This window comes from Nanorana parkeri, unplaced genomic scaffold (assembly GCF_000935625.1).
Source record: "Nanorana parkeri isolate BGI_ZX_2015 unplaced genomic scaffold, ASM93562v1 scaffold71, whole genome shotgun sequence".
Taxonomy (NCBI): Eukaryota; Metazoa; Chordata; class Amphibia; order Anura; family Dicroglossidae; genus Nanorana; species Nanorana parkeri.
Window position 1 is genome coordinate 2,394,362 of NW_017306339.1, and position 12,484 is coordinate 2,406,845.

At 39.5% G+C, this 12,484-nt stretch overlaps 1 protein-coding gene across 2 annotated transcripts in view; it reads left to right on the top strand.

The window, feature by feature from the left end:
- PCCA (propionyl-CoA carboxylase alpha subunit) overlaps nucleotides 1-12,484 on the top strand; it is a 340,260-nt gene that overhangs the window by 254,278 nt on the left and 73,498 nt on the right. For both annotated transcript variants that reach the window (XM_018576625.1, XM_018576624.1), the window contains exon 20: nucleotides 10,820-10,918. In XM_018576625.1, the coding sequence (XP_018432127.1) occupies nucleotides 10,820-10,918 (99 nt within the window). The remainder of the gene's footprint in view (nucleotides 1-10,819; nucleotides 10,919-12,484) is intronic.

Consider the following 12,484-nt stretch of genomic DNA (forward strand, 5'->3'; position numbering starts at 1 on the left):
ATTATGCAACTGTTAAAATGTAGGTTAATAATTTTCTTTCTATATTAGTAAGTTCATGAACCCTATCATAATCAAAGGTCTTTTTAGGCCTATTTATTCAAGCCCAGTTTAGCATTGTCCATATGCTTCTCTTAATTTGACTATAACTTTATGAACTCTTTGACTAATATGTCTACCTAAATACTTTTTACTCTGTAGACATATATGGCTTTTGCCTGTTACTATGCTATACACATGTTTTTATATTACAGGCTGACAAATGCACAAAATGTGAACAAAAATATAATATATAGATACCATTTTTCTAGATCAATAAAAATCAATGTTTATTTTAGAACTGTATTTGTATTTTACAGAAGCACATTGCCATGTTCATGTTGAAGTGGCATATTTAGGCTGAAAGCTATTTTTTGTGGATTAACCCTACACTTGTATGTAATTAGTGTCATAGTTTGGGACATGCTGCTAGGTGTGCCTGGGCAGATGCACTATCAAATGTTTAAAGTAGATTTAAAAAGCCCATTATTCTCGCCACTCTGCCCTTCCATACCAACTGCCCCCCCCCCCCTCCTGCTATTTCAGTGCAAGGGTGCCAGTGTTGTTGTTCCATTGCAGTAATTTAGGAGTCGGTTGCATTTCTGGCAGAATCATCAGATATATCCATTGTAGAACTTTCCTAAATATGTTTTTGTTTAGCCCACACAAAAACTTGGGTGGGAGACCTCCCAAAAGTGTTGCAATACCTGATTGAGTCCATCTTTCAGAAAATAATTTACAGGAATAGACATGGATAACTTTTTTTTGTGCCGCTTAGTACATCTCGTGGAGCACAGGTAAAAAGTAGGCCCTCATATTGAATGCTATCTCTGACTTTTAAATAAAGCCCTTGATTTTTATTGAAATCCATTTATATGGGTAGTCAATAAGTCTAAAGATTTATCAGCAGTGGTGCTATGATGAAAGCAGTTGAAATTGGCTATCTAAGATAAATGTGTGTTTTTTTTAAATATGTTTGCCTATTTTATTACACATCCCAAAGGAAAAAAACAAAATGTATCTAGGCTGTAGGCTAATATTGCTGGAGGCAATCCAGTAAAGTTTTATAAACAAAATTAAGAAAAAACTGAAATGTTGTGCTTTTACTTACACTTTTATGTTTGATGATGAACTATTTATTTATAAAAAAAATAACACAAGCGGTCTAATGTCCATTGTCTAGAAAGGTTAAAACTATTTTGTTTAAAAAATATGGTCTCTAAAAATTGTTTGAAACTTTCCAAAAATTATGTCACAAAGCAAATTAGCAGTCTCTGATGCCTGGTGGAAGCAGCTGTTCTTTAATGCACAGATAGCATACAAGTTCTAGACCACTACTGCAGAAATATTGTGTTCGGATAAATGTATCAGGTTAATACATATAGTATAGCATTTAGTGCATTCCTTTTTTTTTTATTATTCCCTCTAGCACCCCTCCCTCTCACTTACGCTCTCTCTCTCTTCTGTGTGTGTGTGTGGCCACAAATATTGGCTCCACTTGTTAAGGCATTCTTATGTTTATTTCTTTTGTTTGTATTGGTATGACACAAAAAAAGTGGAGAAAAAAGAGCCAAATCTGACACATTCCATGCAGAACTCCAAAAATGGACTGGACAAAATTATTGAAATTATTGGCACCTTCTCCAAATTGCAAGATATAATTGCATTCTAAGTTTTTGTGGAAAAGTATGGACAATCTCAAGGTTACAAGTCCATCCCCAGAGATCTAAATATTCCTGTGTCCACTGTGCGCAACATTGTCAAGAAGTTTACAGCCCATGCCACTGTAGCTAATTTCCCTGGACGTGGATGAAAGAGAATCATTGATCAAAGATTGCAACAAAGGATTGTTAGAATGGACAGACGAAACAAAATGACAGCTTTTTGGTAAAGCCCATCATTCTACTGCTTTCAGAAAAAGAAATGCCTATAAAGAAAAAAATCCAGTCCCTACAGTCAAACATGGTGGAGGTTCACTGATGTTTCGAGGTTGCGTTGCTGCTTCAGGCACTGGATGTCTTGGGTGTGTGTACATGGCATTATGAAATCTGAAGACTACCAAATAAGTCTGGGTGCAATGTAGGGCCCAATGTCAGAAAGTTGGGTCTCTGTCAGAGGTCATGGGTCTTACAGTAGGACAATGACCCAAAGCACACGTCAAAAAGCACCTAGAAATGGTTTCAGACAAAGCGCTGGAGAGTACTGGACTGGCCAGCAATGAGTCCAGATCTAAATCCCATAGATCACCTATGGAGAGATCTCAAAACAGCAGTTGGCAAAAGGAACCCTTCCAATCTGAGAGGCCTGGAGCAGTTGGCGAAAGCAAAGTGTTCCAAAATTTGCATGGAGCAGGCTTCCCGGGCAATCAGGAAGCCGGGCAGCGGGTAATGAGATGCTACCCGGCTTCCTGACTGCCAGGGAAGCCGACTCCATGTTGTTTGGCCGGCTTGACTGTGAATGGCTTGGAAGCCGGTTTCCCGACCCCCCCCCACCTAATTTTATTCCTATCACATAGGGATTTAAAATCCTCTGAGTGATAGTTTGGAGGTGACAGGTTCTCTTTATGGTACCTGCCCTCCAACACAGAACAGATGTTCTGTGTAGTACCTGACAGCTGAGACAGGTGGCGCTGTGATCACTGTGCCACGGTCTCAGTGATAACAAAGAGCAGGCGAAAAAATGAAGTTTTTCGTCTGCTCGGCGGACTCTATGGTGAGCTCATGTTCCGTGGTCTCAGGTCCGCCAGAGGAGCGGGGGACCCCGAAAACCACAAGGGGGGGTGTGTGTGGACAGAATCGCCGCTTCTCGTTTCATACAAGTGATCAGATCACTTGAAAACGAGCGGCGGCTCCACACTGTATACTTAGCTCTGCTTGTCCGGTATTCTGCGAGTACCAATACTTTTCCTCAAATACTTGCCGATACCAATTACCTATATTTTTGTGTGTCATGTGACAGTTTTTCTAAAACAATACAGATTAATGATTTAAGGACAGTGGTAAAGTGCTAGGGCCCGCTCCCAGCTACAAACAATGCACCCCTGGTAGTTCTGCCACTGACTCAAAGCTGTAGAGGAACTACAAATCTTAGCAGTACATTATACAGCAATGCAGAATAATACCATCAGCTATAGAGGACTAAAAATTCCAATTATGCATTACACAGCAATGCTGAATGGCACCGGCTATAGAGGACTACAAATCCCAGCAACACATTCTACAGCAATGCAAAATCATATGAAGCTACATACTTTGCTGCTCCGGGTTGCTCACCAGGGTCTCACCAGGGGTCCCGGATGGTCTCGCAGGTGGATGCATTTGGCATGGTTTCAAGAAGGAGGGGTAGATGTGTGGCAGGCGCTGTAAAAAGGTGCAGCGGTTCACAGGAACGCAGCCAAAGTCATCCCACCCCCCTTACTAGGGACCTCGGCAGCTTCCTGTGAACTGTGGCATCTGTTTACAGCACCACCCTTAATTTTAACGCACTGGTGCTTACTATCAGGGCATTCAGTATCGGCACTAATATCGGTATTGGTGCATCCCTACTATATACTATTATATTATATGTATGCAATTGTCAACACAATATTTTTGCAGTAGTGGTCCTTTAAGCTGAACTTACTGCTGATTTACTGTGAGCAAAGTCATGGTCCAGAGCCTAGTATTTGGCTTTGCATTGTGGAAAGGCTGCTTCAGTTCAGTAGTTTTTGAGACAGGCATTTTGCTTCATGACAGATTCCGTTTGACTTGTACTGGGAAATTCCCTTCTGGATTGCATAATGGATTCACGAACAAGTCCAAGTTCAGATGACTTTAGTCTATTCTGAAGAGTTTTTCATCAATCACCAATGAAATGTTTTAAGAGAACACATGTTCGGCAATATACCGGCTAGTAATCATTCTACTTTCAACAGCTGTGTTTTTATGTTGCCTATTACATATCTTCCTGATTGTACTGGTCAGATGTAAGCTGGCACAATCAGATTCATGGACATGAAAGAGAAATTAGATAATATTTTCCAGTACTGTAATGAATAACGAGAAACGTGACCTGCAAACCGGTGACAATGTAATGTATCCTGTGTGAAATCCAAGTTCACAAGGTCATAATAATTCCCACCAATGTTTTAACTTTAAATAAGTCTCCTTTACACAGGTTATACTGCTTTATAGTGGCTTCTGGAAAAAAGTATGAAAGTAGAAAAGTATTGATGTAGTTCAAATTTGTATTTGTCTAATATGAGTGATGGGATTGTTTGAGTCCGGCATGGTAACATCTACTTAAGAAGAACCCTATGTTTTTGAACTGGGGAAGTAACTCTCGAAAAAAAATCCACACCCCAAGATCATCTGAGATTGTACTCAAATGTCATACAGCTACGGACAAATTCAAAAAAAATATTTTAATTAATGCATAAGTGTCTTCTAAACATAATATGATCTAGACCTTTGTCATAGTATTAAATTGATATTTTTAATTAAAGAGAAAAAAATTATTGCTGTACTGAGCAAATATTGTAAAAGACGTTGTCAACCTCTTATATTAACAGTAGCTACAGATAAGTAAATCCATTTGCTTAAACCAAAATTAAAACCAGATTGGGCAAATCTGTTGATATCTTTATACGGTGTAACAAACTTGCCTCCTATTCACGTAATTAGTGAATGACTGTATATTATCCTAAGACTATTTGCATCATACTGGTGCGGTTGTGCTAGCTGTATGGTGGAGGGCTACTATATGATTGTTTTTTATATGTCTGGGGTATTTTTTGCTTTTTTTTTGTTATATAATGGAGTACTTTTAAAGTGCATGCAAATCCAAAACTTTTTTTTTAGACTAGAGATACAACGCACATCCCTGCCATTCATCCTTGTAATCCCCATTCAGTGCACAGATGACCCTCTTCTGGAACAATAGTCTCAAAAACTGCAAAACCAGCACACAATGCTCTTCCAAAATAAATCAACAACTACCATCAGGGTATTTTTGCTGCCTGTTTCCTGTTGGGTCCTTTCCTCCAAGTGTCCTAAAAGACGCAACAGGATATGAGAGGACATTTTTCCTAAGTGAATGAGGTCCCATCAATTATGAGTTGTAACAGGAACAGGTGTCCCCATTGGAGGATTTCCACTGCTTACTCTGGTGCCAACTAAAAAATATTTTGCTTTCTTCTCACTTTCTGTCCTAGTGACAGTGATCACTAAGATAAACAGAGGGGTCAATCTCCCCTCAGAATCACAGACAACAATACCAATTTGACAATTGCCTTTAGATACACCTGTCAACCTGTATGACAGTGAGGCCATAGTTAGTTCTACTTTAGGAAATAATGTTTCTTTTAAATTCCACAAATCCCATATCTTTTTATGACACTGGAGAATAAATGGACCAAAAATAATTAGTTGCAGGTAAACTCTAAAGGCATATCATATGAACTCATGTAGCAATTGGTAGCTTTCCCTCATTTGGTGCATTATTCTTTGAGTATCCTACTTCTTTTTTTACGTTATTTTAGTATTTGGATGGCGGGACTAAATCATAAGTGTTTATTTTAAGGTAATTATGAATCTTTTAATGACGGATCTAACATAAAAAACCTACAATTTCCAGTTTAACCATCCATCAAAAATTATGAATTTGCAGTGGTCATTTTAGAATACTTGATTTTAGAAAAGCAAAAACGGAAATATATCAAAAGTAAAAACCCTTCTGCTTTTTTATTTTAGTGTTATTTTAGATGAAACAAAGGTTGTGTTAATTTTGGAACTGGAATTATTATGCAGCGAGCATAGCACAGTTTCTCTCTAGTTAATAGTTGGTATTCAGGATATACCATATATAGCACCTAATGATTGGTTCAAACTGCCTCCTGCTGCTACAGACCTCTTTAGCAGTGTGTCATTCAAAAGAGAGTTAATTATTGAATATTATTTTGTATGCTGACAAAGCATGTGCGATAGATTTTTTTTTACCTACTTGTGTTAGTTCAGGTTATAATTTGTAGTAATAATTTATAACTCACAGCAGTTGGTGAAACGCCTATTACATTTTTACACTGTGCTATGAGAAAATTAACCAAACAACTTCACAAATGTGCCCGTGTGTTGGTAGCTACAAAGGTGTATTGTGTCCTGTTTTTAGTAGTATTTTTTTTTATTTACAAGTTACCCATCACTAGTGATGAATAAAATTAGTGTGAATGACCTCAACTGCATTGCACAACAGTAAGGATGTAGTTTTACATGACTGAACAAAGGGGTAAAAAGTAATGTAGCAAAGTGCTAAACTCTTGAGTCGCAGTTCACCTTTCAGTTTGGAAGTGCTTCTTTACCTTTGAATCTTAATTATTGGCCTAAGAAATGACTGAGCGGGATTTTCTCAGACAAGAATCAGTGCAATGGCTTGCTATTAGAAAAATTTAAAATTACATTGTCCACAAGTGCATTTAACATTGCCACCAAAAGTGTCACCTGGAGGTTAGTGTCGTTTTTGTTTCTTCAGAGAGACCGTATTTAGATTTTTCATGTAAAATTAATGCAAAAGTCCCCCTAGTGTTGGGATGATAAAAAGCTGCCCACAGACAACGCTGTTTTAATAATGCTGTGGCTGACAATAGCTTCTGCAGAGTCATTTTAGGTTGGCATTATACCATTTTTGGTTAATAGCAGTTCTGTGCACTTTACATTAGGAAACAAACTTGATGTTTGGGGTAAATAATATGTAGCTGGTGCTAAATTCAAAGAAGTGCAGTCTGTGATGGCCCATAGTAACCATGTGTTAAGCCAAAATGGTCTGGCCTATCTATGTTGACCTTGTGCTAAGTAAGAGCAGCTGCTTACCAGCCAGTTTTATATTATCCTAGAATTGTAGAACTCCAAGAACCAGACTCCTTGTAGCATGCTCAAAGCTTGCAGAAACCTGTTAATTAGGGCCAGCACTTCTGTTAAGATATGTCTTTTTACTTCCAGATATGAAGGTTGCCATTGCTGGCTGACTGGCAGCAAGCATTTGTGCAACATTTAACAAGCTTGAGCAGCTTTCGTGGAAGGAAAACTGTGCTAAGATCAGTGTGTAGACTACAATTGCTGATCTCGCTTTTTTTTTTAAATTCTTGTTGTCTGGCCTCCGTAAACAGTCCCCCCCCAGACCCCTTTATACTCACCTTACCAGCACTCCCACACCACTTCTGGAGGAGAGAGCAGCCAGGGATCAAAGCAAGTGTAATGAGGGGAGGGGGCTTTGCAAATTCACTGTCACTTTGCCCTGCAATGGACAAGGTGACAGGCTCTCTTTAAGCTATTGTGTAACTCTGGCAGCCAACAACTAGGGTTTTCAGGTAGAGAAGCTGCTCAAGCTTGTTAAATGTTTTATTAATACTTGCCTTACTGAATCTGCCTTTTGACTAGCATTTATAAGGTGAGATTAAACAATGCTGAGATGCATGAAGCCTGTCGGGCACTAAGCACTATAGACTGTGTAAGGCAAAATGAACTATCCCTTTATAAGCTGGTCTGCTACATTCAAATATAATAAAGTATTGGTGAACCCTACTAATACGAATCCAATAAGTATTTTATAATTTTGAAATGTAGTAAATGTTTTAAAATAGGCATCCTCTTTTTTGGGGTAATGCTTATGTGAGGATTATTTTTAAGATGGAAGTCAGGACAAGTGCTGAGTTCTTGTTGAAGGGATTCTTCAAACCACATTAGAGGTACTTGACAAACACTTTGCTTGCAAGCCATTGCTGTGGGAATACTGGTGTAAGTATTCAGGAAACCATACACACAAGGCTTTTCGAATTTGACATCTGCCCCTGTTAAGTTCATTGTTTAGAAGAGCTAAGCACTACACAGTTTAGTGACATGTAATGCTTCAGACACACTTCTCAAAACTAATTAACATAAGAATGCAGCCTACAAGTAAGGCCATTTTTGGAGCTCGGTGCTTACATGCTTCAGTATTTTTTAAACTGTCAGAAAATTCAAGTGTTGGAGAGAATCACTTGCAAAAGGCCTGCATTGTACACAGGTAGAGCAAAGGATCACTGACAACCCAAAGTGTCAGGGAGAAGAGGCGAGTGCTGAAGCCTGGTGGAGTGTGGAGTAAAATTAGCATTGCAGGTATATTCATCTAGGTATAGCCAAAATTCAGCCCTCCAGCAGTGGTGACACTACAAATCCAATAAGGCTTGGGAAGACACAACGGCCAGAGGCAGATGCATGATGGGATTGTAGTTTCCCCACAGCTGGAGCGCTGAAGTTTGGCTACATCTGATCTACACTTTGGCAAAAAACATCATTTGTGTGTGGAAGGGGCGCTGGGTAGTTTGTTTTTTAATTCTTGGAGCTGAGCTTTAAAGGAGAACTATGAGTTGAGTGCTTTTCACTCACCTCATAGTTCTAGCTGACCTGTGACAATGAGACTGTCACAGGTCAGCTCAGTAGATCGGGAGGTGAGCGAACACATACCGGCGTTCGCTCGCCTCTCGATCCTGTCACAGCTCTCTGCTGTGACAGGGGAGGGGCTGGATTCCCCCCGCTCCGATCCGCCAGCGCTGACTGGCGGAACGGACGGGGGTGGGGGCAGGTACAGCTGGATCTGTCCAATTGTCCGGATCCGCTTCAGCTGCGGCGTCTCAGTATACCGCGAGCAGCTGCACGCGGCATACTGCGGCGTCTCAGTATACCGCGAGCTACAGCTCGCGGTATACTGAGCCTAGGGTGACTGGAGGACGCTAGTTTGTGTCCTCCTGTTACCCTAAGGAGAACTATGGGGAAAAGACTTAACCCCATAGTTCTCCTTTCATGTTCCTTCTAGTCTACAATTTGAACATTACCGAATAGATACACTTTGCTTCAGGAGCCAAGTTCTTAGAAAAACCTGGCAGTAATTTTCAAGCAAAAGCTAGATTCTGTAAAAAAACAGCAAGTAATCTCCAGGGAGGAAATAATATAGCAAGAAGTTAAGGGGGAGTGAAATTATATTACATGCAAAAAGGTTTTTAGGCTATATTTTAGGCTATAAACCACTTATAGTGGACACTGCTTCTTGATGTTTAAAAGTTTGAACATCCTGCAGAATCAGCTGTTCTCCTGAGTTCTGGCCCTGATACCCTGTTTTAGGATAGCTACTTTCTCTTGCAGGGTCCTATGGAGACACCCTTGTGTGTGCTAGTAATCTGTGTGTATCTCCACAAACACACAGGCACAGCAAGACAATCCCCTACTCTCTGCTCCATGCTCCTCCCTCCATCCTTCTCCCTTCCCTATGCTAATAGATGAATAGCTGCTGGAGACTGCTCTGTCCCTTGTGACCTTGTACTGGACAGGAAGTTCGGGGAAGTGGAGATGAGGGAGTTAGAGCTGTTCAGAAACATGATGACTGTGTTTGGTTAAAAATGTAAAGAACTACTTTGCTGGGCAATGTATATTTGTTTGATCTGCATTCATTATTGAAAACAAGTCTGAGAGTTTAATACTACTTTATTGCATACCCTAACACAGAAGCTGAAGTATTGTATTTCAACCTCATAGTTAGCAGGTGTCTCTTTGTATTTTTGTGAACGTGACCTTGAATATACTGTTGCATATCTAAAAACTGCCCATACACTAAAGGTTTTGAAAATTATTTAAACAGTTTGAACATTCATTGAAGCTTTTTGCCCTTCAAGACGGAGATTTGCTATCAGAATAGGGCTACTGGATGTCAAGCCTCTCTTTTTCTCCGTAACATAGATAAGTGGTTGTGTAGTCCTCAGAGATAGCTAAGAACAAGCTAAATGATAATAGTCAGTATGGACAGAGTATAAGAAGTTATCAGCTCACTAGATTTCGGGCAAGATCAGCATGTATTTGTTTGCACTTGTCAAACAGATATAACCTAACATTTTCAATGGTATATTTAACAGACCAAAAAGGTAGCAGATAAGAGAAGTTTGTTGGTAGGGTTTACATAACTTTTAAGCAATGCATAAAACGTCAGCTCTATATATCTAAAAGTTACTGAATGTTAAATTGCCTATCTTGAAGATAGTTTTTTTTTTTTTTATGCACAGCAGTATTTGGATAGAGAAGGGTGCAGTGAGTAATGCTCAGAAGTAGTATAATGCAAACAAACGTAGTGGCGATAGTGAAAATCTGTCTGATTTTGACATACTTTTACTGTAAACATAATCATTTGAACTATTTGCTGAAAACATTTAATCAGTTTACGGTACTCCTTGAATAAGTCTTACAAAATTTGACTATTCCTGAGGGCTAGCTTTCAAACTTTTATCTGCTGTATGATTTTCTGAAAGGTTGGCTAAAACAGGTGTAGCATAAAATTCCCCTCTAATTAGAGCTTCTTTATTAATTAGAGTAGCCATGAATAACTCTCTAACGTAATACACAGGTCTAAGCCTCAGAGAGGATATTATATGCTAGGCCTGTCCTATAACTAGCAAAATGTCACCTCGATGTTTCCAAATTACCTGTCTAATTTTATTAAATGTAGCATGTCTACAAACACCCACAATTTAGTTGGCAGTTTCTTGTTTGCTGTAAATCACTTGATGCGGCAGTACCCAGAGGCAGATGTTCACAGGTCCTTCACCTTTCCCCAGAGATGGCTGGATGCTTACATAGTTGGACCCTGTCGTATAGCATTATTGGTGAACATGACAGGTTGCTTGGAAGCCATCTGTTTAAAATGCCTTTTGCTTTGTGTGCAGTAATGAACTTTAGAGACGCTTTTATGTCTGTCTTTATATTAATAGTCTGTTATGATGTCCAAACAGGTGGAAGTTGATGGGAGTAAAGTGAATGTGTCTAGTGAATGGAACCTGTCTTCGCCTTTACTGTCTGTCAGTGTTGGTGACACGCTGGAAACAATACAGGTAAGCTCTTGGCTTCCCCTGAGGGTGTTTGACAGCTGGTTTAAGGTTGCTTAATACTTTATCAGTGTGAAAATGCACTAAGCTTTTTGTTTACTGATCAATTTTCATCTAATTGGTATCTTTCATATTGAAAATGTGTACGTATTCTGTGTTATTTTTTAATCTTTTCTGTGTAATATGAAAGAAGAAACACTGGAGGCGTCTTGTGCCCAATCAGCTTTACACTCTCAGTCAGCATGCCCTCAACTCCCTGTCTGCTCTTCTCTTCAATGTTCAGTCTCCCCATCCCTGCTCTCCTTTCCAGAAGAGCATGTCCTGTCAGTCACACTGACATCTTTCTGTACACAATCAGCTGCACAACCTCATGGTTTATGCAACATTTCTAACCTTTTCTTTGCAGTGTTAGTCTACCCCCTGTATGTTTTTCTGCTGTCCCTTTGCAATCATCCTTTGCTCTTACTAGAGTATTCCGACTCTGGATTATTTGCACAGCCAGTTAGTGAAGGCTGTAGCAAACCACTCACAGTGAAGTGCGTATACATGCGCGCGCACACACACACACCTACAGTCAGGGAAGATAGGCATGCAAGCAACACAAACCCCCACACAGTCAGACCAGACATGCTTGGTGGATGAAGGGGACCCTAAGTGGCCCCGAAACTTTGCTGGTTGACGAGATATATTCACATCAATAAATAGACACATTTGTACATTTGACATTCAGTGTGCTGGTGATACATTACTTCATAGTTTGGTGCACAAGCGCAAATGGCTCGTCAACATAGAGATGAGGAGAACCCTCTTACACACCTGCAGCATTAATCCTTCTCATACATGGTATGTAACAAAAGTCTTTAAAAACACAGCAGAATTTAGTCCTCATAAATATGGAGGCAGTTATTATAGGTCACAGAACTAATTAATAACATTCAAAGGGCTACAGGGCTATGGAATTATTCATGTAGGGCTGCAAAAATTTAGACAGAGACAATATAACACTGTGGCCACAGTACTTATACAGTCATCTTTGATGAGCCTTGTGCTAACATGGCTATATTACTTAAGCTTATATGTTATAGTCGAGATTGTCATGCTTTCATTCTCAGTGCATGAGCTAACATCCTCCATATATGGGATGTCTTTTTGCCACCATTGCAGAAAGCGGTGGGACTTCAAAGCAGCCATAATGTTATACTATCACTCCCATGTTTCTGAAGCCTTACTTAAAACATTGTTTTCAAGATGCTACTATAAAACACTGCATAAGCCACCTCATTCTGAATTACCCATTCAAGTAACGGTGCACACTTTGCTATTGTTGCTACTGTACAACTGGGAGCAGAACAGCTAACAAATGCTATTTACAATACTAATGAATTATCTGGCTTGCCTTAGATGTTTTTTTTAAAGAAGTGCTACCAATTTCAAGCATGCTTGTTGTTATCAGGATTTTTGCAAGAGGGTGACAGTTACCTCAGGCAGTCAGATTTTTCTTATCACACAAGGTTTTTCCATAATTTTCTCTGGAAATATCTGTCTTTGGTTTTAGACCTGAACTGCATGTGT